Source organism: Osmia bicornis, chromosome 8 (assembly GCF_907164935.1).
Source record: "Osmia bicornis bicornis chromosome 8, iOsmBic2.1, whole genome shotgun sequence".
Lineage (NCBI taxonomy): Eukaryota > Metazoa > Arthropoda > Insecta > Hymenoptera > Megachilidae > Osmia > Osmia bicornis.
The window spans coordinates 11,104,468-11,127,574 of NC_060223.1; the positions used below are offsets into that span (position 1 = coordinate 11,104,468).

The 23,107-nt window shown below is 39.2% G+C and overlaps 1 protein-coding gene across 2 annotated transcripts in view; it reads left to right on the forward strand.

The window, feature by feature from the left end:
- LOC114876424 (disintegrin and metalloproteinase domain-containing protein 10-like) overlaps window positions 1–23,107 on the forward strand; it is an 83,781-nt gene that overhangs the window by 53,311 nt on the left and 7,363 nt on the right. For both annotated transcript variants that reach the window (XM_029187892.2, XM_029187890.2), the window contains exons 4-11: window positions 4,707–4,977; window positions 6,528–6,689; window positions 7,691–7,875; window positions 11,537–11,677; window positions 15,056–15,180; window positions 15,285–15,413; window positions 16,023–16,191; window positions 17,163–17,332. In XM_029187892.2, coding sequence (XP_029043725.1) covers window positions 4,707–4,977; window positions 6,528–6,689; window positions 7,691–7,875; window positions 11,537–11,677; window positions 15,056–15,180; window positions 15,285–15,413; window positions 16,023–16,191; window positions 17,163–17,332 — 1,352 coding nt within the window. The remainder of the gene's footprint in view (window positions 1–4,706; window positions 4,978–6,527; window positions 6,690–7,690; window positions 7,876–11,536; window positions 11,678–15,055; window positions 15,181–15,284; window positions 15,414–16,022; window positions 16,192–17,162; window positions 17,333–23,107) is intronic.

Here is a 23,107-nt window from a genome sequence, read left to right on the forward strand (position 1 = left end):
GCACATTTATTATCTGTGTCAATCATCAGTTTCTTTATAAATTCGTATTGCAATTGCACTTTGCAATGCGTGTCGTAGCAAGTGGGTTGAAAAAAGATAAAAAGGGGAAGAAGGGTTTCCATGAGAGAGTAGCTTTCACACGGATAAACAGAAAGAAGCGGAAACGGGCCGGGCGCCTCCTTCTGAGCGAGAAGGGATTGATAAAGATGCGGGTGAAATGAAAGGGGTTGTGAAACGAGGCGTGTAGGCAACAGCGGGCGTGTAAGGTGTAGTGTTGGTGGAAAGAAATAGAAATAGAAATAGAAATAGAAATAGAAATAGAAATAGAAATAAAAGAGACGGAAAAGGGTGAAAGGAAATGGTGAAAAGGCTTGGCTGAAACGTAGCCAGTGTCGGCCGCTCTGTCACTTTGCAAGCCAGATCCACTTCTACCGACTGGATATATAGACTTTGAGAGAGTGGATACGGTCTGCATTAAGTTTTGAATAATTGGGAGACGCCGCGCCGACGCGACGCGACTCTAATGCACCGCCGCCGCGCCGTGCCGACGAAATTGAGCTTATATATGCCGCGGCCGCAGCTGGTGAAATTGCATTTAAAGTTCGTACGTTGTTTGAGATCCACTCGAACCTTCTGATATTTCTCCGAGAATAATTTCGTTAATTGCTTTGCACTACCTTCAAGCCTCAAGTCTAGATCGAGCTACACGTTTTCGGATATTTAAATTTTTCTATAAAAGAAAAGAATATCGATAAAAAAATAGAAATTGTCCTGTCTAATTAGACGTGCGATGATATGAATTACTAAAGGTACAAAGAACTAACTAACTTTTCAATCTATTTATTACAGTTAAGTAAACTTTTTCAAGTAGTTAATCTATGTATATTACATAAATGTTTCTAATTTTCTGATCAAAATGGACGGGCTACAGTCCCGATAGATTTGAAAAAGAGCAAAAGCGATGTCGTTTAAAGGACGCACGCGATCGGAATTTTCTGGAATTTTCTGGAAATTTCACCCGGTGGTGGCACACATAAATTCCGAAAGGGATCGACGTCGATGCAAGGAGAGAACATATCGTGGAGCGTCGATGTCACGGCTGCCGTCGAATCCTTTCGCGCACACGATCCCGAAAATGGATAAACCGGAGAGAGGTTCGATCAAGAGCGAGTGATTTACCACGAAGGACTTCTGTGGAAGCCTTTTTAGAAGCGTACAGAGACGTCTGCGTTCTCCATCTTACGTATCCAGTTGGTAGGGTGGCCGACACACCGCACCGGGAAAGTTACGTGAAAAGAGGGAACCGGCCGAATTTTATTTTCCTCCAGGGATAATCCTTTAGCGGCACGGGGCTTTCGGAATCCACAGTCCCGGGAATAAAAGATTCAAAGGAAAAAATTGCCCCGTTTTCTTTCCTTTCACTCTATTTTGTAAAACGTTTTCTTCAGCGTTTCGATAGCACTATCCTCGCCTCGGTTTTCTGCAAAACAGCTGTTAAATCGGCAAAATAGTCATTTTGTTAACTGTTAATTGCACGATTAGTTATGTAGTATTTAGTCATGTAGTAGAAACGTGACATCAGAGCAAAGTGATTTCGTAGTCGTAGACCAAGAGAAATGATTGGAAGGTTCGTCGTTTGCGAACGAGAACAGGCTGCTGCTAACCCGTTATCGACTTTCCATCAACGCGTTGGTCACTCGAACCCGTCGAAATACGATTGGCTTTTCGAACGGCTGCTGCGTTCCCCTGACGACAGATCGTTGTAATTAAATTTCCTCGTGTATAGGGAGGGGCCAGGTGAATTTTGCATTTATGGTAAAACACTGCCACCGTACACGCGTTTACATTTAACTGGACTTGCTGTTTTCAGTTCAATTCATTGTCACGGATGAATAACGACGGATTCAACTACGATCTTACTTACCTATATCAGTTAATAGATTAATTAATGCTTGGTGAAGGTAATATTTCCGAGATAGAACCTCAATAGTGTTGAAATTACAACCTGTAATCGTATACTAGGATAGTATGTACATATCATGTTTGCATTATACATATAGGGCTATCAGTGTTTCGCATTACGATCATCGTTCAAAATCATTATCGTCTAACAAATTGGTTCCATAGTATGTACATTATACATTATCCAAGATAATGACGTCAAAATAGGTAAGTACGTCTGCGAATTAGCTAGCAGCTCGAGCACTTTCTGCAGAGTTACTTTCCCATTCCCTTTGCTCCCTTTTACCTTTTCCACGCTCGCCTACCCCTCAATGCGACTGCCAGCCCGTCCACGGAGTGGTACATATCGCGGTGCGTTTCTCCATTATTCATCACATTATTTTCCACCTCGATAACTATAACTAACGCGATCGACTTTTCGAGAATCCTGCTAGCTCGCAAATCCGTCCACAAAAAAATCTATACTCGTTTCGGTTGTCTTTGCTCTGCTCTTTATTTGCTTTCAACAACGCGATCACTCTGCTGGTCATCGATGTTTTCATTGAATAAATACACTTGTAAATGTAATTATGACCAAATAGCAAAATCTATGAATAATACGAATTTGATGCATACCATAATATAATATGTCAAATATGTTAATCGGTGATCAATTTTCAAGCAAAGTTAATCATTAAACATCCGACACTCGATAGTCGATAAAATGTAGGATTGTACGATATATGTAATACGAAAGAGAGGATTTACACGGACATTCATCGATTTCCTGATTCGGCTTTATAATTCGACGAAATTTGATTCGCTGATAAAACTGTGCACCCGTGCAACGCGTCCAATCAGCCAATGATGAAACAAACACGCATCATGTTCGAACAGAATTTCACAGAATACCTACATTGAAATTCAGATGACAATAGAATAAACTTATTATGGCATAGGACATAGGACATAGGATATAGGACATAGGAAATAGAAAATGTATGTATTTGCAGAAACAGTGATGATATCTGGAAATGCGTGTGATAATCAACAGAATCATTGGGATATTGTTTGTCCTAAATTCTGCTTTAGCGTCTCACAATCAGTTTCCTACTATTCTCTCCTGATCAACCTCCGTCCCCGACGTTCCTGTTCGTTTCAGCCCTCTGTAATTTGCCTGAACAACCCTAGGTAATCGGGGGTAGCGAACGCAGTATTGCCAACTTTGGTAACTGCTAACAGGCTGGTGTGTACGGCCCATCCAGTTAGAAGCTGCCAGCAATTATCGAGGCAGCGTTGTCAAAAGGCCATTGATTGATTTGCCGATGCATCGAGATACATAGTTTCCACTCGAAAGCCTTTCAACCATCCTCGAACAAGCTCGATGCTTTCATTCGATAACCAAAGACACCTATGTTGGCTAACTTATCGCCTATTGTGATTGCTCACCTTTCATTCTGTTTAACTAACTGACAACTACATTTCTCACCATGATATTACGATATTCGTTCATCGTTTCGATAGTCTAATTTTGTTACAGAATTATAAGTAAATTTCTACCGCTACTATTGTATAAACATTATTCGAATTGCAATAATGCCACATAAATATGTACATATGTATATTACACAATTTGAAACTGCGTACCTACGCATGGTATCGTTATGCAGGTAGAAATTTATTATTACAATATTGATGATCATTAGGGGATTACCAATGATATTTCTCGTAACCTAATAATTAGTTGACCCGAAATTAACCATCGGTGTGTTACATGTTCACTCGAGTAAAAAAATCTTTCATGTCATAGAGATAAATAATACTACGAACAATGAATAATGAAAATGACTTTCATAGAAAATCGACTTTCCGGCCCACGCAAATCTCTTTTTTTATTTATTTATTTATTTATTTATTTTTTTTTTTTTTCTTCTTGTAACATCAATGACTTACAAAGCAAACAAAATTCCTTTCAATTTCACCTGTACCTGTTTTACGCGTGTTCGTACATATACACACGCGCACGCACTTGCTCTCGTCCAATAACCATACTATAATAAATCCCAAGTAAATATCGAGTCCTGAATAATGTATGACCGTGGATGTTTAATCTCAATATTAAACTGCAATTAAATATTAAACCACGCGTCTCGCTGTGCACGTAAACCATCGTAGCACACTTATGTATTCATACTACCGATAAACGATTTTAAATTGCCATGAATGTTTAAACAGGGAAATTCGTCGAATATACAGAAATATTATATCTGATCGTTTAAACGAATATCGGTGAGAAGAATTTCTCTGCGAATTTTCTGTAAAACGATGTGACAGAAATGAGTGAAAAAAATAAAAATAAAACAAAATAATGGGTGATAAATCCTGGAACGACTGAATGTATCGTCGATCTGATTCTCTACGATGATACAAGAAATCAAGCGAATATAAATTCAAAATTCCTCGGAACGGGTGTGGGCGAGCAAACGTAATATAAACACTGATTCCCTCGTACGCGGTTCTTGCACCCATAAATCTCACGATTTACGAGCATCGTTTCAATGTTCAGAGAAAAGATGGCCAAGCTGACTTGAGAAACATACTGACTGACAATGAGGGGTGGTCCAATCCATCTGAATATCGATACTGACGTCAAATGGAAAAATAAAATTTCTTCTACCGTTAGAAATGATCAATTATTAAGATTATTTATAATACATTACCAATGAATAATTAAATTGATGTACTTATTTATTCGACTGTTTTAGACGATGAGAATTCCTTGATTCATGGAATTGTAACAGAGGAAGGTCTCTTTGATGGAACCATTTTCACGGCATCCGATGAAATTTACATCGAACCTGCCAGCAGATACGTTCCACTCGTATGCCACCGGCAAGACGGCGAACATAAAGACACGACAGACACGATGCATCACCATACGATCGCGTATCGTTCGATGGACGTGAATGTTTCACACCATACCGGATATCCGTGTGCGAGCGAGCTGTTGCGAGAGAACACATTCAACGGACTGAGGTAAGCACTTGTTAAAACTTGAACGACTTTCAGAAAGAAAATTCAGAATTTTATTAGATACCTTCAAAGTATATACATATACTACTATACATATAAAGTCAATAACTTTCACTAGTATAGTAGCTGTACTACATTTTCTTTGACAATTGACAGATAGACAAATCTGAAAAATAAGCGTTTTTACCTTTAATTTCATTCTATGTCGAGAAAAATTGAGATTTAATATTGGTCAATGATGATGATGATGACGATGACGATGACGATGACGATGACGATGACGATAATAATACACAGCAACTTTCCCTAAATTAAAATGTATGAAAAAGATGGAAATTCACGCTTTCCCTCAATTTCTCTTCACAGATTAAACCGCGCTGTTCACAAAGAAGCCCACAAAAGCCTTTTCCCTACTGAAATTCAATCTAACGTCAGAGTTGAATTTAACCTGGTATCGCGTTTGAGAGAGCTTAACTTGCAATTTGGATGTATAATATCCTCCTCTTCTCCTTCTCTTCCTCTTCTCATATCATCTAACACGTTCAATATTCCCAGTACAAACTTAATATCGATCAAGCAGCATCCATCGAACGATTTAATAGAATTTCAGATGGCACTGTTGAGGATAGCCAATCGAAACACGTGTCCATGGTTTTCAATTTTATCCACTGCCGCCGCACCGCGCCGTTTGAACGGTGAGGAAGATTATTAAAACGATTTGCTGGTGAAGTCAATGGTAAATGGATAGTTTTCGTGGGACAGACTTGATGAAATGCGGCCACAATTAGAGGAGATTTCCGTCTAATAATTAAAAGAAGAGGCATCTGCGTTCACTACCTATTGGGGAAAATTCATGAATATTTAGCATCATTCTTTAAAGATAAATATCTACCTCGTTCGTTATTCTATTCACGAAGAGAAGAGAAGAGAAGAGAATTTAAGTAAATATCCTTACCGTGAGAGGAACAATCTCTCGCTTCTACCTTTATATCGAAGCCGATGAAACAGTACGAGCAGCCCGTAAATACTTGAAGCGCTCGTATCTCGTGCAACCAGTGAATTTTATAAGTCCTGTCACGTGCCACGAAGAAATTAAACGGACACTCTAAAAAAAGCATAAAAAAAGAGCGTCGTTAAGTTGCTGTATAAAAGGCCCGTAAAGAAAACAGAACGATAGGAAGAAAGAAAGAAAGGGAAAGGGAAAGAATAGGGAAAAATGGGAAATAACGGGGAAAGTATATAATAGTTAATCTTAAGGATCCATCGTCGTTTCTGACAAGCCTTAGTCGTTTCGAAAGCGAACGCGAACGCGAACGCGAACGATTCGAAAGAAGGGTCTCTTCTGGTTGGTAACGAGAATCCTCCAAGTAAATTGGTCCTCCGTCTGTTACTTATTACTCGACATATGTCACCCTTATCTCTTCTGGCCGCACTCGGAACGATTTCTCTCGTTTATCCCAGTCGAGCCGTGTCTGATCGGTTCACCATGAGGGATTCACTGGCGATGGCTCTGTAGTTTCTCAAACGCTTTACCGAAGAAAAATCGTTTGCAGAACAAACAGAACGTGGAGTGGATATCTTGGGGACAGAATGCGGCCGTTTTATCAACAACACCTAAACGAGGGCAAGTCTCGGGCCAAGCCAGGTTTTTATCCGAAAGACGCCAGAAAGAAGGACCCCATGGCGAGCTCGCACAATTTGGAGATGCTCGACAAGTAAGATTTCTATCTTGTATTTATATTGATTAATTACAAGTAATTATTATATTGATGACCTAAGATCAGAAATCACAAATACACCTATATATGTATATGTATGTAGAGTTTGACTATTCTCACACAATCAGTGTGGTTTGTGAATAGAGACGCTGTTAAACCTGGCACTTTTGGAACGATGAATTTTCCTAGAAATTTTAAACGAACACTTTTTCTCGGCTATCTCTCGATAGGGCTCTCTCGAAAGTCAGAGCCGAAGAAAGTTGCCAGAGTCGCGAAGAAAAGCGCAACGGTTACTTATCGTTGGTTCGCTCGGAGTGTTTGCCGTACGTTGCTTGCGTTTCCGTTTAAAGAGCACACCTATTTCCGCCGGAGAAGAGAAGCCAGATTATCTGACGTGGAGAACGTCAAAAATCGAGAGCAAACACTATTATCCGTCGAATCCAATTTAACGTTGCCACGACCGAGTTATATATCCTTTTATATCCTTATCGGACGTTTCTGCGATCGACCTTTTTCGGAAAAAGAACAAAATAACGCGAGGGGGTTTAGATTTGATTTGTTGTTCGAACGGGGGTCAATGAACAGTCGAAAAAATGTAAATTGGAAATTTCGCGATCTATGTAGGTAGGAGGTACCTTTGAAGTTGAAATTTTGTTATCCTACGGTCGACGCTTTGAGATTTGAAATTTGAAATTTGAAATTTGAAATTAAAAAATTTAATTTCTCGCTGGTGACAGAGAAGAATTTCGGTCAACGAACACGTTCCAAAATCGAATAAAGTAGAATTTGCAATTGTATAGAGGTCGATCGAAATTCGTTTGAAGATTGGACTGCGTCACGCCGATCCAAATTGGCAGTGTGGACTTTTTTTTTTACAAATTATATCTCAATACTGATAATTCACGAAAATTTTATTATTTTCCATTTCTTTCCTTTGCTTTTTTTTCTTCTTCTTCTTCTTCTTCTTCTTCTTCTTCTTCTTCTTTTTTTTGCGTTAGATTATACAGAGAAAGATACTCCAGAGTCCTTCGAAAACGAACGTCGGTGGATCCGAAAAAAACCACTTGCATGCTGTATCTGCAAGCGGATCATACGTTCTTCGATCATTATAAGTCAGAAGAGGCATGCATCGAGGTGATGACACGTCACGTGCAGCGTGTCAACTCTATTTACAGGTATACAGGTGAGTTAGAAACATTGAAAATTTTATTTAGAAAAATCAATTTTTCATGTTCCATTACAATAAACGGACAGATACGCGAATAGGTATAAATAATAGTTAAAAGTTAAAGAACCATGGTTTATCGTTAATATCTACGGAAGTCTTAGAACAACAATGATAATAATAAAAATTCTTTGGTCTTTTCGGCACAAGAATCGGCAACGTTTCTCCTCTTCTTTCTCCTTCTACAAACTAACAAACGCGCGTCTTCTGTCTCATTTCGCTGTTATAACTTCGTAAACCAATTAAAACTTTCCCCGGACCTTCCAGTTAAACTAACTTTCTGCCAGCGGCGATCGTTGTTGAGGGGGGTAAGGAAGGAAATGAATGTTCCTTAACCTTGCTGCGGTTCCTTTCTACGCTGCCTGCGACCGATTAATGTCAGTTTCTGTGTCTGACGTTGACCGATTGATTTCGCGGAACTTTATTGCGACTCTATACATACACGTTTCGTGCTTGACGCGTAAGCTTGAAACGATCCTGATCAAGACAGGAAGGGACTGATTCATTTTTTCGGAAAAAGCTACAATTTCAAACAATTTAACTACGGATTGTCAGTACTTTTATTGAAAGAAAATTTCAATTATAAGGCAAAGAAAATTTAATCGCAGCAATTCCGGATTTCTGATCAGACATGAGAGTTTAGCTAGGCGGACAGGTTGTACGTATCGCGATGAGAAGAGAGTTAATGCCGTCTAATCCGGAGACAAAAGGGAAGGCAGGTCTCCGGGTTGGGATTTCCTGAGGGGTGGTCGATCGGTCATCCGGCGAAATGCTCGCGTGTAGAGATGCCCGATAATAATCGCATTGCTTCGAAAGCTCGCCCCGGTATATTAGATGCTAGAAATGGGACGTTGGACGGAAACGTTACCGGAAAACGGGCTTTATCCGCGATTCGTTGAACGGAAGAGATAGGGAATTGTAAGTAATGCATTGGCCCGGTCCACGAGCGTGTATTCGCGGTCATACTACGTTTAACATCAGTTAACGGCTCGTTGTCAGTCACGAGACACACAAGTATTCGCTGGTTTAAGCTCCTTCTATGATCTTGCATATGTAACGGGGCCGTTGGTCGAGTTTCTCGTGTTACTTAATATTCGCAGCACTTTGCCCGACCAAATGAGATTTTCCTGATTTTCCTCTGATTTGTCGTGCTTTTTATTACCTCCCCGCTAAACATGGACCATCGATACAACGGCTGACCATTTCCGCTCCCTTTCCGCTCCTACGTTCTGATAACGTAATCGTATTAATGCGTTGCGTTGTATTGTGCGGCATGGTACGAGAGGTCGATGGCCGGTTCCATGGGTTTAATTTTACTCGAATGAGAAACGAAGAATGGAAGAAAATTTTGAATATCGATGATAATTGGAAATATTGTAAATGAAGCATTTTCCTACTCGTGTAGAGAAAAGAAAAAAAATTGAGATATCTACTGAAAGGACTATTGAGAACTTTGTGGAACACGAACGCGAACGCGTACACGGCAATCTTTTACAGGAGAATCCAAGCTTAAAATTCTAGAGAAAATACGAGCATCGCGACAATAACGCATTTTGGTTTACCGCATGGAATAATGTTTCTGCTGTTGCAGCTGAAAAACTTGCCACGATAACGTGTTATCGTGGCGGCGACATCGAGGCTGAAAGTTCCAGCGTCAGTCATTACACGTGGAACCCTGCTTGCCGCGTTTATGATCCTTATCCTGAAGCTCGCGTAAAAGAAAAAAAAAAAAAAAAAAAGGAAACTTTATTTCCGAGCGTTATATCCGAGACAGCTGTCACGCGACGCGTTACCCTTCTATTTGTTTGCCAAGTAATTTTTTACGACATCGGCACGTGAACCAAGTGAACTTTTTAACACGAGTTTCACGTGGCGGCAGTTCCGCTTAGTTATTTAACAACAAGCACAACAATGTTATGATGTTTAATGTTGTGTTTAATCGTATTCGCGATAAAAAAGAAATATATAAATATATATTGTATGTATAACGAAAAAATACAAGTCCACGTTGTACTTCTATATATTTACATATATGTTTGAAATTTATTCTATTTTCAACTATGCGGAAAAATAAGAATGAGATTAAAGAAAGAAATAAATTTGTAGCTTCATTTGCTAGTGTTTCCTATAACAAAGGAAGCTTCTAGTGCAGAAAATTAATAAAACCTAGATTCATCGTGGCTACCTTTGCTCGAAGAACGAAAGCTGTCTGACTGCGAACGGTCTTAATCTACTTAAACGTCAGAGCCTAGTCTAGTAGATCCATCGTAGCCAGTTTTTGAAGAAGGTGATATTTATAGGAAGTGGTGGTGCAGTGTTTCATAAATTTTTCATTGTTGCTACCTTCTCTCTATTCTCTGGTACTATGTATACCCACTCATTGTCAGTTGCAAAATGTTCTCTTCGCGTTATTTAATGGTCCAAGAAGCTTTTGGTTCAAGTTGAACATGACCATCCGATGTTTTCGTTGACGTAGTCAGTGGTAAGCTGATTAACGCAACATCAAACTTGGATACAATGGACTTAACGTTAATTACCGACAGCACATGTACATATATTGCATACAAGGTATGGATGTAACGACGATGCTGCTGTTGATATTTATGCAAACTGGTTACGTATGCACGAGCCGACGAGCCGTCGACCCGGAAACCATGGTTGCCGTGGGGCCACACCACTTAAGGAAACAGAGAATCTTATGGGAATACATGTACATTCTCGTAATATTCTCGTTTAAACGCTCGCAATTGTTTACCAGTTCCAGTTTCATTCAGCAGTTGTAGGACTTGTCATGCGCGTCCACTAAAGGAGATTATTGTCAGAAGAATTGTAGACGGTGTGGATGATGATGATGATGATGATGGGATGCGTGGAATATAGACAGTGTGAATTTTCGCGTAAATCCGGCCGGCCAGCAGCAGCAGAAAGGAATCGCATTCGCGTGTCATGGCACCGTTTTTCCACTTTCGATTGCTATTCCGCGGAGAAGGTGTTTGATTAAATGCTCTCTACCACGCGACGCGACGGCCGAATCATTCCTCCGAATACGCTGATCACTGGGCGAACCCGAAAATTACTCGTTCGGAGCACCGGTGATTTTCGTTATCAGCTATCGGTTACCACGACTAGTAGTTCCTCTCGTCGTCGATTCCTATGAATTTCACCGTATCGCCGTCCATCGTAGAACCTGCCTGACTGCCTGCCTGCACTGCAATCAAACCCGGCTTTAATTTGAAAAGCCCCGACATTCTACGATTTCCATCCGTTCACTTTATTTATGGAAATTGCAATAATTCCAATTTAATTCGGATAAAATTAACGACTTTGCTCTTGCAACTTTTTAATGAATCGATTATTCTCGGGGAGAATGGAGCCAACGATCGAATATCTAATTGAAAGAAAATATTAAACAGTTTTTTATAATACATTAGGTAGATGTACCTATGTATGCGAGCTTAAATTATGTAAATCTACATATTGTATGTACATACTATACATATCTATGTAACGTGTAGCGTGTAGCGTGTCGTGTTACAACAATTGACCGAACAATTGACGTGTGAGTAATAATTCTTCATAATAATAGAATTCATAGAAATTATTTTCTTGTGTTCTGTAGATTTCAATCAAGATGGTCAACCGGATAACATTAGTTTCATGATAAAACGCGTGAAAGTTCACGGTGAAGGAGCTCTGAACGACCCAACTTATAGGTTCACCGGTACCTACGGTGTCGAAGAATTCCTCGAATTGTTCTCAGGTAAGTGAACCTATACGTCTCTACGTATCGTTGTACATGTATAAAGATTTTATTTCCGCTGAAAGGCTTCAACTGAACGTGCTTTTCACCGTACGGTCGTTAATTAAAACGCTCGTTGGCGTGAAGCTCGCGCAATAGTATTCGATGAAGCGATTCGATGAAGCGAGCCTTTCAACTTTAATGAAACGCGTCTCGAGTATCACGAACCGTCTCTTCACTGTGACTTTTAAGCACTTTTCGCACTCTGCTAATCTCTATACATATACATATAATATACCATACCTATATCTATACATCCATGGACCATGATAAGCACGCGAAAAGGTTGGATCACGGAAGTGAAAACGGACACGCGATGCCAAAAGAAAAACCACTCTTCTTTTCTTTCAAACCGGATGCTGCAGAAGCAGCCCGTTAATCGTTTCCAGCTTCCTTCTTCTCGATTTCTCTCGCCCCTGGTCAGCCAACCCTCGTAAATGTCGAACGAAACCAGAGACGTTTCCTCGCTTTTCATTTATCGACGGAATTTATGTTCTCTTTGCAATTTTCATCAACGTTTTTCATGTTTAATCGAGAAACGCTCCTCAGAAATCTCTCCCGCTTAAAGTGTTTACCTACCTACCTACTATTATCAAATAATCATGTATCATTGAACAAGCTTTTAAAAAATACGAAATTTCCATAGTATTAGCTAGAATGGAAAAAGAGAATCGGATAACGGGTAACCGTATCGTATCAAAGTTTCCATGGAATGAAGCTCAACTTCCCGAACAGTCAAGTCAAGATTAATTATTATTACCAACGCTAATGAGTCGCGGATCAATGCGGTTCGAGTTCTCCAAGTTCGGATTATTTGGTTTCTGATATATCCAGTTGGTTTCGAGGTTCCTTCGGGCTGATTTAAGCCAGCTTTGTTTCAATCTGTCAATAGAGCACAAACGGTCTTGGAGACTGTACTCAGGAATTCATCTCTCTGTTACATTTGCTTCGCGTGTTATTTCTCCTAAAGAGTTGAGTTTACGAATAACAAAACCAAAATTTAACGTTTCAAATAATAATTCTTTGCTAGTCAGTTAATCGGTGTCAAAATATTACACAAAGTCTTCTGACGTGAGTGAGAATACCATTAAAATTATAGGTATTCAAATTAGATTCAAAGAATTAATGATTCATATTATCGTTTCGTTGACCAATATTGACTATATTTTTTTTTATTTTGCCTATCGATACGTGAAAAATGTTGTGAAAACACTAAAAAGACGATTGTTCATTGACGGAAAGAAAATAGATAATAATAGGTAATTCTGAAGGATGATCAATGAATACATTGAAGGCGCATAGAGAGGAGAAATTTTATATCGTTCGATTTATCAAATTCACGAGGAAAACTTTAGCGAGGCGAGTCGCAATTTTCTACTCGAATAGTTTCATTCGATTTACCGAATTGCCTCGTTTGATCTGTCAGCCTGTATTTCTATCGACGTGCAGCCCGACGATTCTTTATCGCGAAATTTATGCGAACCCTGGCTATTCGTGATCCCTAACGTTTGTACAATTTCTCAAAACATAATTGTGTCTATTTTCCTTCATAAATACAATTGTTTCACGCCTTGTCCTCCCTGTTGCCTGAAAATTAACCTCTGATTCAGAGTACGTTGCTCAATTGTGCCGGATAATTTATGGATGTTATAATTATGTCACATTGATGTCGCACATTATCGGTTGTGTTAAAACACCAATCTAAATGATGTCTAAACTATCGGTCTACGTTTAATTTTCTATCGTCTACCGATAATAATTATGCGATGTTAACCGAAATGTCCAAGCATCCAATCGCGAATAATTAACATGGAAAATTATAGCCAACTAATGGCAATTCTTTTACGCGACGCGGCGTTTTCAGAAGCCAGCCCTAACAATCTATTTTTCCACGAATCGTACTTTATAATATCTATGCATGTACTTACATATATAGTTGCCGGGAAACTGGATCGACGGAGATAAGTACAACAGCTCGTTACGAGAGATATCGAATATCGGAATGCGAAGCTCGATAATTCCTGGCGAAGCCCCGAGGCCATTTCATTGGCACCGATCTGACGGTATCATAGTCTGTCCCGAAGCTTTCGTTGCTTTTGTACGAAACCGAAATTAAAAATTCTGCTCCTCTGTTATCGACAGAAAGATATGCATGTAAGTACTTATATAGAATACCATATATGGTAGACGTATATGGGTATCCACGATATATCTACCAATGCTTTCATGGAATGTCTTATTATATGAAATGAATTTAGAAGTTTCTAAACATTTTTTTCTATTATACCTATTTTCGGCGAAAAATTTCTCCAAATTTTAGAGGTAATTCTTGTACTTTGAAAAATGGCAAAATCGTCAGTTAATAAATGAATAAGTTGCGGCGTAAAAAAAAACAACCCCTTTTTAGTATCTACATATTTAGTATCGATTTCATGGACACTGTGGCCTTTTAGAAAAGAGGTGAAGGGGTAATGGGGATCGTGATCGATTTAATCTCTCGCTTTGAAACCGCTCTTCTTGTACATCGTACAGTCACTAATACTTCACCGAGTACGTTTGTTACCTCAAACGGTTACCTCATATGTTGCAAAATCATATGTTGCAACGTTTAAAAAAAGAAAAACAAAAAAATAATACTCTATCAAAATTCTCCATTTTGTATCATTGTCTATATTTGCGAGCATCGCAAGCGAATAACTGTCCTCTGCATACTTTTAATTAATTCCATTTTTAATTTCCCCATCGTTCTTGGCAGTATTTTACCTCGATATTTCTACGAGGTTGCCACAGAGGTTGGAGAGGTGTGAGGTTGAATTCCCAGTCGACATGGTCAAACATCGTCCGAGATGTGTTATCCAGTAAAAATAATAAATCAGGCGTCCAGAAATGCTCGGTAATTTAATTTCCGCCAACTTTTACGTTGTATGGCAACTTTTCTCCGTTGGGGATCAGTGTCCGCCCGCCTGGCTCGGACCAGTATATGAAACGAGATGGAAAAAAAAACTGAAAGCAAGGAAAGTCTGCTCGTCCCAACCATTTCTATCCTTTTTTCTTCACTCAATGACAATTTAGCGGAAAAAAGAAAAAAAAGTCAAAAACACGCAATCGAGAACCCAATTGACGAATGATGAAAACGAAGACGAGCTATGAATTTCAGTGGAAAGACCTTTTTACGAATATGTCGAACGTGTTCGTTTCCAACTTTCCAAGGTCCTGCATTGATTATACTACTATTCTGACTAGAATCAATAAAACCATATCAGGTGATTAGAAACCATATACATGTGTGTGTGTGTGTGTGTGTGTGTGTGTGTGTGTGTGTGGTTTTTTTTTTTACAGAAGAGGATTACGACGCGTTCTGTCTCTCGTACATGTTTACGTATCGCGACTTCGAGAAAGGAACTCTAGGTCTGGCGTGGACTGGAGACTTAAAAAATGCCGGTGGTGTATGCGAAAAGAACGGGGTAAGTTGTGCAACGTTAATCTTGACGATTCAAAGTGAAATTATTGTTTCGTAGCGATATCCAGACAATTACCTCTTGAGAACTAACGCTATTTCGTCCCGCAGCACTACAGGGGTAGCATGAAATCGCTCAACACCGGTATAATCACCCTCTTGAACTACGGCAAACACGTACCACCGACGGTTTCTCACGTCACCCTTGCACACGAGATCGGTCACAACTTCGGATCCCCTGTAAGTTTACGAGCGTATCCAGCTTGCACGTTGTGTCGACGCGACGCGTATACCGAATGCATTCGAAAATTTGTAGCCCTACTGCAAAGGTGATTCGGGGATACCAGATTCAGGACTTGATTATTAAATTGCCTCCTCTTGATAAAAATTGTTCACCGTTTACAGTGTAGCCGGCTGAGAGAGGTTGCAACTTAACTTATGTATTTATTATAGAAAAGTTGGGAATACTTGAAGGATTAAGTGTTGTTCCTCGACGTCAAAAAGAAAGCGACAACAACTCTGCTACAAAGCTTCCACTTAATAACTTTTCACTTTTTCTCCAACCCATTGTCCTCTGTTTGCTGACAAAGTAACCCGTTCTATTATCAACTACTTTCCTGGGCCGCGACAATTCAAAGGCTACATCCTCTCTCACAAATCCTCTCTTTTTCTTTTTTCTCTCTGATTCCAAAATGATAACTCGGTTATCAGTACATGTAATTGGCAAATTATTATTCAATTCAATTCAGTTCATTCAGCCAGATGCGAAACATCGGGTCAGAGAAGTTGAGGATTATACGAGATGTTTTGCCAAATTATTCGTAAAAAATAATCTACTCTGTCCGTTAGCACGATCCGGACGAGTGTTCACCCGGAGGAGAGGACGGAAATTTCATAATGTTCGCCAGAGCGACCAGTGGCGACAAACGAAACAATAATCGTTTCAGTCCCTGCAGCCTGGTGTCCATAAATCCTGTTCTAAATGCCAAGGCTCGTTCGTCGAAAGGCTGCTTCGCTGGTGAGTACAGAAGCTTTTGGAATTTTAATCAGTTTGAAACAGCGTAAACGCTTATCGGCGAGTCATCAACCCAAACCCCGAAATCGTCTCTTTAATTATTTACACGATCGTTGCCTAATTCGCTCAAAAGTATATCGCCAATTACTCGTTAACACGATTCGTGTTGAACATTTCTGGATAAATGCGAGAAATTTCGAACTCACGAATTACTCGTGAATAAAAATAGAAAAAGTGAAAACCGATAATAGAAGTTTCGAAATATCGATCGACCCGCAGTCTAACTGCAACTCGATTGCAATTCTAATAGCATGACCAGAGCAAAACTTGTTTGAAACAAGCAAACGAGCAAAAGGAACCGTGTACAAAAAACAACAAACAAACGCGACTCGTTAATTGTTAATGATACAAAGATCCTTGTCGTCGTTGTCGTTGTTGACGTCGTTGGTGTGCCAGCGAAAAAATGGTCTTGATAACGTGCGAAACCGAGTGCACTTTTGCGGTACACGTGAAGAAATGACCTCGTTTTTTCGATAAAAATTCTTGATTCTAAGAGGATGATCCTCGTTTCAGCTGAACAACAACTATCATACATTGTCTTAGATTCTAAAATTTAAGTTGGTTAATTTTTCATTTAAACTGAATTGTTGTATCGTCGTTAGTATTAAAAAGAGTAATCAGGTTCATTAAAATGTATAACAAATGGTAGAGATTTTAATTATGTTGGTTATTTCAAATAAGAAATATTTAGGTATCACGATTCTTAATTTATTATGACGCGTTGAATTTTATTAATTCCAACTAACGATAAGTGTGATTCAATCATTAAACTATTTCAATAATCGTCTAAAGTTTTCAGTTTGTTACATTATACGATTACTCAGTCACACATATTTACATCACTGTTGAGTGATAATTACCTAATCAAGTAAAATTAAATGTAAAAGTAAAATAGAAAATCCATGATTTCTTAGAGCCTCAGAATGCCATCTGCGGGAACGGGGTGGTGGAGAATGGCGAAGAGTGTGATTGCGGCTGGGAGGAGGACTGTAACGACCCTTGTTGCCACCCTCAACGACTTCATCATGCCTCTCATGAGATACCATGTCGTCTTGCCGATGGTGCAGTCTGCAGTCCTAGTCAGGTAAGCGACACGTTTCTCTCGTTTGCTGACTACTATCCAGAAACAACGATCCATTATCTTTGTCCACTTTGTTTTATTTATTATTTCCACAGCATAATTCTGATAAATAAATATTTCTTATACATACATATGTACCTATACGTATAATAAAATCGGGCAGTATGCAACAGCAACTGACAGTGAATAAAACTGACAACAGGAATAAAAGAAATGGAAATAAAGTTTCAAATTATATTCGTGTTCGAATATTGAAGCCATCGTGGTAACAGAGAGAAATATTCAAGTTTTCGAAAAATCTCTTGGGAAGAGAGAAATATTTTTCAAGGGAAATAGCAAATGCAGCCCTTGAAAAGTTCTTTGAAATTTTCACGGGGACTCATTTTCATTCGGGCAAAAGCTACATGCTGAATATGTTATGAACTCGTATTGAATATCTTGAAAGGGTAATGTCCCACGAAACGGAATACGAATATGCAATATCGATCTCCCGCAGGGATGTTGGAAATATCATTTCCGAGACAAGCGGTATTTCAATTGCGAACAATCTTTGATAAGTTACTATCGAAACATTTTAATTAAATAATGCCAGCCAAAGGATGAATAATATGATAAACTAGGTTTACATATAGACTTTTTACATATTCTGCTATGCCAATCAATAGATACATTTCGAAAAAAAGTCTCCTCTAACAATTCTTTTTTACCGTACTATGTATTTCTCTGCATACCCGAATAGTAAACTTTCGAGAGTATTTGACTCACACGCCTCCTAATTATCAGAACCAATATTATCATTACCTTTCTGTACCTTACTTTTCTTAAAACCTTTCTTAATCGAAACTGAATAGAAATGAACTAGATCGTGGTACCGGCTAGTCGATTCCTCCCTAGTGGCTAGAGGTCGGCAAATAATAAACGCGACGACGTGTATCGTGCAACAGGGACGTATCGATGTTTATTAATGACGTATTAAAGCAGTAATTAAACGCAAAACGTGCCGTTACAGGGTACACGGACCCCCCTCTCTTACCGTAGCTACCGTCGAGCTCGCAGCTCGCGTTAATTCAACCGATCCAGCTCGTTTGTTCCCCAAACGAGAGAACTTGCGGGAGCATGCGTTGGATAATTAAACGGCGAGCCGCACCGATAATGAGTGGAGGAAATCCTCCGCAGTCGAAATCGAGACGGCCATAATTTATGCAGCGGCAAACTTTGACGTTCCTTCGGGAGAATCCCCAAGCCACGCTGCTTGAAATCGAACGGGAAACGGTGAAACTCGTGGCTCGGATACTGTTCTCGGGACACCGTTTGGTAAAAGAATCATCAAAAAGAGGGTGGTATAAAAGTTTCCTTTTCCAACTTTGTGAAAAAAATCAGTCGCTTTTAAAATTTTGCCAAAACGGAAACAAGAGCAATTACGATACCAAAAAGAATTAAAAAATGGATCAAGTTTTATTTTTATCCAAACGATCCAAACGAAAAATAAAACAGTCTGTAATAATGCAGAAGAAAATTGGTTAGGTTAGGTTAGAAAAAGAAAAGTAGGAAAATAAAAATTGTAGAAATGGGCAACTGCTGAAGTGGGTGGGAATCTTGGAAAGCAAAAAGCGCAGGTAAATAATCCGGGAAATTCGCTGTTCAAAAGAAGAAAGAAGAAAGAAAGGAACAGGAAAAGTGTGTTATCAAGAGCAAAGTGAAACAACTTTGTTCAACCTATCGAATCAATTCTGAACGACCTTGAAAATAACGCTTCTCCGAAATAACAGTCACTCTGAAAACGAGAGCATCTTTCCGAGACGATGTTAGTTACCTTTGCTCTTTCGCCAGCTCCTATTACCAAGTAGAATCTCGTACTTACATGTACGTTTCTTCGTGCTTGGAGAAACTTCCTGGTCACGGACGACCATGGAGGAAGCTCTCGAACTGAAGAGAATTAGTTTCCAGGTATGTTCAAAGTCTCTCTTCAGGTTTCTCCAGATACCCCCTTTTATTCTCAACGAGGTGCAAACACCACCGAGGATGAGTTTAATTTTCAATGTTACTCGTCGTCGCCATTACGTGCACCGAGTTCTCGCAGTATCCCGGCAAATGGGTCTAATTAATAATCATATTGGAATCGGGACTGACTTTTATCCGATCAGAGAAACTTGGAACAACTTAAAACAAATTAATCTTATTATATTGCAGGAGAAAGAATATTAATCGATTCTAATTTAGTATCGTTCCTGTTTTTCACAGAGTGGATCAGTAAAATCTTTCATCCAAAGATAAAACGTAGTTTCTTAATCACAGGAAAGAATTACACGACTAGAATTGTTCGACTAGGCTATTGCAATCGCTGCGTTTTCTCGTGTTCCTCTACGTTGATGCTTTTAATTATGCGCACGGAAACTGAATGGACTGTAATTTTAAAATGCTTCGTTTCGACCTATTCACCAGTGCGGCGCGGCTCAACGCGATGCCCTGTATTACGCGCAATTTCGACATTAACTTCAAAGAGACGGCCTCGAAATTTTCCGCCCAGTATATCGCAGCTAATTGCTCGTTCACAAAGTGTCGTCGTTCTTTACATTTTACCTGTTAATTGGGAAAGATGAGTTAACTCGTTAACTTCGAATGAAAGAGCACAGAAACGCGTGTTCGGTACGAGTTTGTATTTCTAACAGGTTGTTTTATGTTTCGACAGGACTATTTACTTTTTTCAAAGGAAATTGTCAAAGGAAAACAATTTAAAAGCTTTTTTCTACATTATAATAGGGTTTGTTTTCACTGTGTTTTTTTAGACAATGATAGATAGGTAATTATAGGTGCACAAATGATAAAGCAGCAGCTGCTGATAAATAATTTTCACTTATATCGTATAAAGTATGTTTAAAAGGAATAAGGCCCTCTGAACCTTCATTTTCTACCACCTACCTTAACATGAAAATCTATCATTTAAAAAACGAAACGACAAAAACGTCTCAAACGCATCCCTTAAAGAAGATGGGCATTTTTTATAATCGCAAGCGGCGATGAACTGACTGCTTTTCCGTCGAATAAAGAAAAACCATGACGCGAAACGACTCGACGCGATCGAGCACGATCAAAAACTTCACATCCTCGGTGGGGGATGTGAATGCGGCAAAGAAACGAAAGAAAAAAAAGAAAAAAAAAAAGGAAGGAATAAAAGCGTTCCGAGAAAGAAAAGCGAGAAGAAGAACTGCTCGGCGGAAGTCGATGCATTAGGAGGTGCATCGCGGGAGAAAAGTGCAAGATGCAAAACACGCGAATTCCTTGGAACTCGAAGACGTAGACAAATGGCGTAGCTCTTCGAGAATCGAGACGAGAGCAATAAACAAGCGGTTAAGAGAGAAGAAAGAAAACGTGGAAGGACGACGAAACGAGCAAGCTGTGAACATTAAGCGTAAGCGAGAGGGTAGGAACAAGGATGTTGAGAAACAAAAATAACGAAGAAGGTCCAGGAACGAGACTGATGAGGGAAAGAGTGAGCCGAGGGATGGGTAAAGTAGATAAGCGGAAGGCGAAAACTGTTGGCGAGAAAAGAAAACCGGCGCGGCGCGGCGACGCGCGGCAACGCGACGGTACAAGAAGAAAGATAAATAGTCGAAAGTAAAGGAAAATAAGGGGATACTTGGGACAGAAGGGTGAAGACATGTTTGCGGAGATTCGGAACTTGTGACCCGTCGCGTCGTCTGTGTATTATTTTCAGAAAAGTTTCGAGAACCTGGAATTAAATTTGTTCGCAACAGATAGGTAAGAAAGAAAATCACGTTGAAAACCACTGTCAAATATCATGCTGCAGCGTAAGCCGAAAAAATAAGTTTGTGAGATAACAGAATGATATGATGTGGCGAATACGGAACACAATATATTATTATATTCACCGATACAGACAGGTACGTATTCTCGCGGGTATCGCGTTCTTTTCGCGACGACATTTAGGATAAGGAATTGCAATCCCGTGGGTTCTTCTGCAGGGAAATGAACCACACGTATAGGTGTCGTGATTGAAACGCATTCGTGTGCTCTGAAAATAGAACGGGAAGGTTTTCGTTTTATCGAAGGAAGGAGGTATTATCGCCGCTGCTCGAAGAATCGAATCTCTGGAGATCATACGTACATATGTATCTAGCTGGATCGTTTCTACACGTTCGATGCTCTTATATTTGTGCATTCATTAAACCTACATAAGTAGGTAGGTAGGTACTTAGTTGCGTATAATTGATACAAGCGCATACGTAGAGTACTAGGATATGTATATAATCCTACCTCATTCATGATGAAATCATAGAAACCTCATCATAGGAAGAGGAAAATTAATGCAATTAATTGACAATGCGTTGAATTATATCGAATTACGTTCAGCAAGAGACACAAAGAGAAATTTTTTCAAACCATAACGTATTAAAATTGTCAACAGTACTTAGCGTTTGATATTATAAATATCAACTAACTATTCTAAATCGACGTTAGTTTAACGAATAAAAAAAAAAAAAAAAAAAAAAAAAAAAAGAGTCGGAGCTAGAAACGAAATAGGTATATCTAATTATTATTTTATTATCTGTGACGAAACTGTTTCCATGGCAAGCCATGAACGAATTCCATCATGATTCGAATAATTCTATGCTTCGTTAACCGCGGCATTTCGCTACATCCGCAGCGGCAATTACTCGAATCCGGACTTTCGTGATTTCCCGCCATTGTCGTGGCCTCCTTCGAGCACCAGGAATTCTTTCAATTGAAGTATTGAAATTCGATAAATTGATTCGTTTCAAGCCGTGTTATTACGTTCTAGGGCGCTAAGGGAGACGGGCTTTTCACTTCTGCCATAAGGTTCTTTGGCAAAGAGAGAAAGAGAAAGAGAGAGAGAGTTGTTCGGTTTCCGTTATTACGTGCTCGCCCTGCAAACCTGTGTCGGTCAAAGCGTATATGTGCGCGCCAAGTAAATTCTGGCTTTACATCGACAATAGATGCCTCCGTTTCTGCCTTCTTTCTGTCTCAAAGGAACCACCCACTTTCTGTTGGCAAAGAAAAATTCGAATGAGAAAGCGGTAGGAACGTAGTGTCTTCTTTTATTGCATCTCTCTCATATGTATAAGAATTGTCTTTTATTTGGGACAATATTACCAACAAAATACACGAAATACATCCAAGCTGGAATTTAAAACGTAAACGTGAAATTTTTAAAACGTAGATTGCTAAGCAAACTCTCAATCTTTTCGAAATTACAAGTCAGCTATGTAGGTTGTGCCTGGCAATACATCTTATCGTCTCCAATTAATAGTAGCTAAGATAGACGCAAGGCTAAATAAAAGGTAAGAGTCTTGACATTGGTGTCGTGACTAAAACACTAAAGCAACCCCTATATCTTCTTGGAAATTGCAACATTATTGAGGCCGTTCAAAGATAAGTCTTATCCTCGTCCGATTGAAACCGTTAATCGTTGAGTTGAAATAAAGCAAGCTTTCCTCTTTACTTTGAACAAAAAGTCAAGATTCGACATTGTTAATTCTTAACAAGAAGATAATAGAAATAATCTTTCAATGTCATGACCAAGTAGGTACTACAAAAAGCTTCAACTTTTTCTTCGAAAATAACTGCTTATTACTCATTATATTTATTTACCGATCAATTCTATTTAAAGAGTAAAGAACATTTTCTGCAAATAGTTTACCTACATACGTGTCGGAAGAGATCAAGAATTGTATTCATCCCTGAAGAGGTTAACGACCCCAAAGTGTTTTCTTTTTCTCTAAAACAATTTGTCCTCTT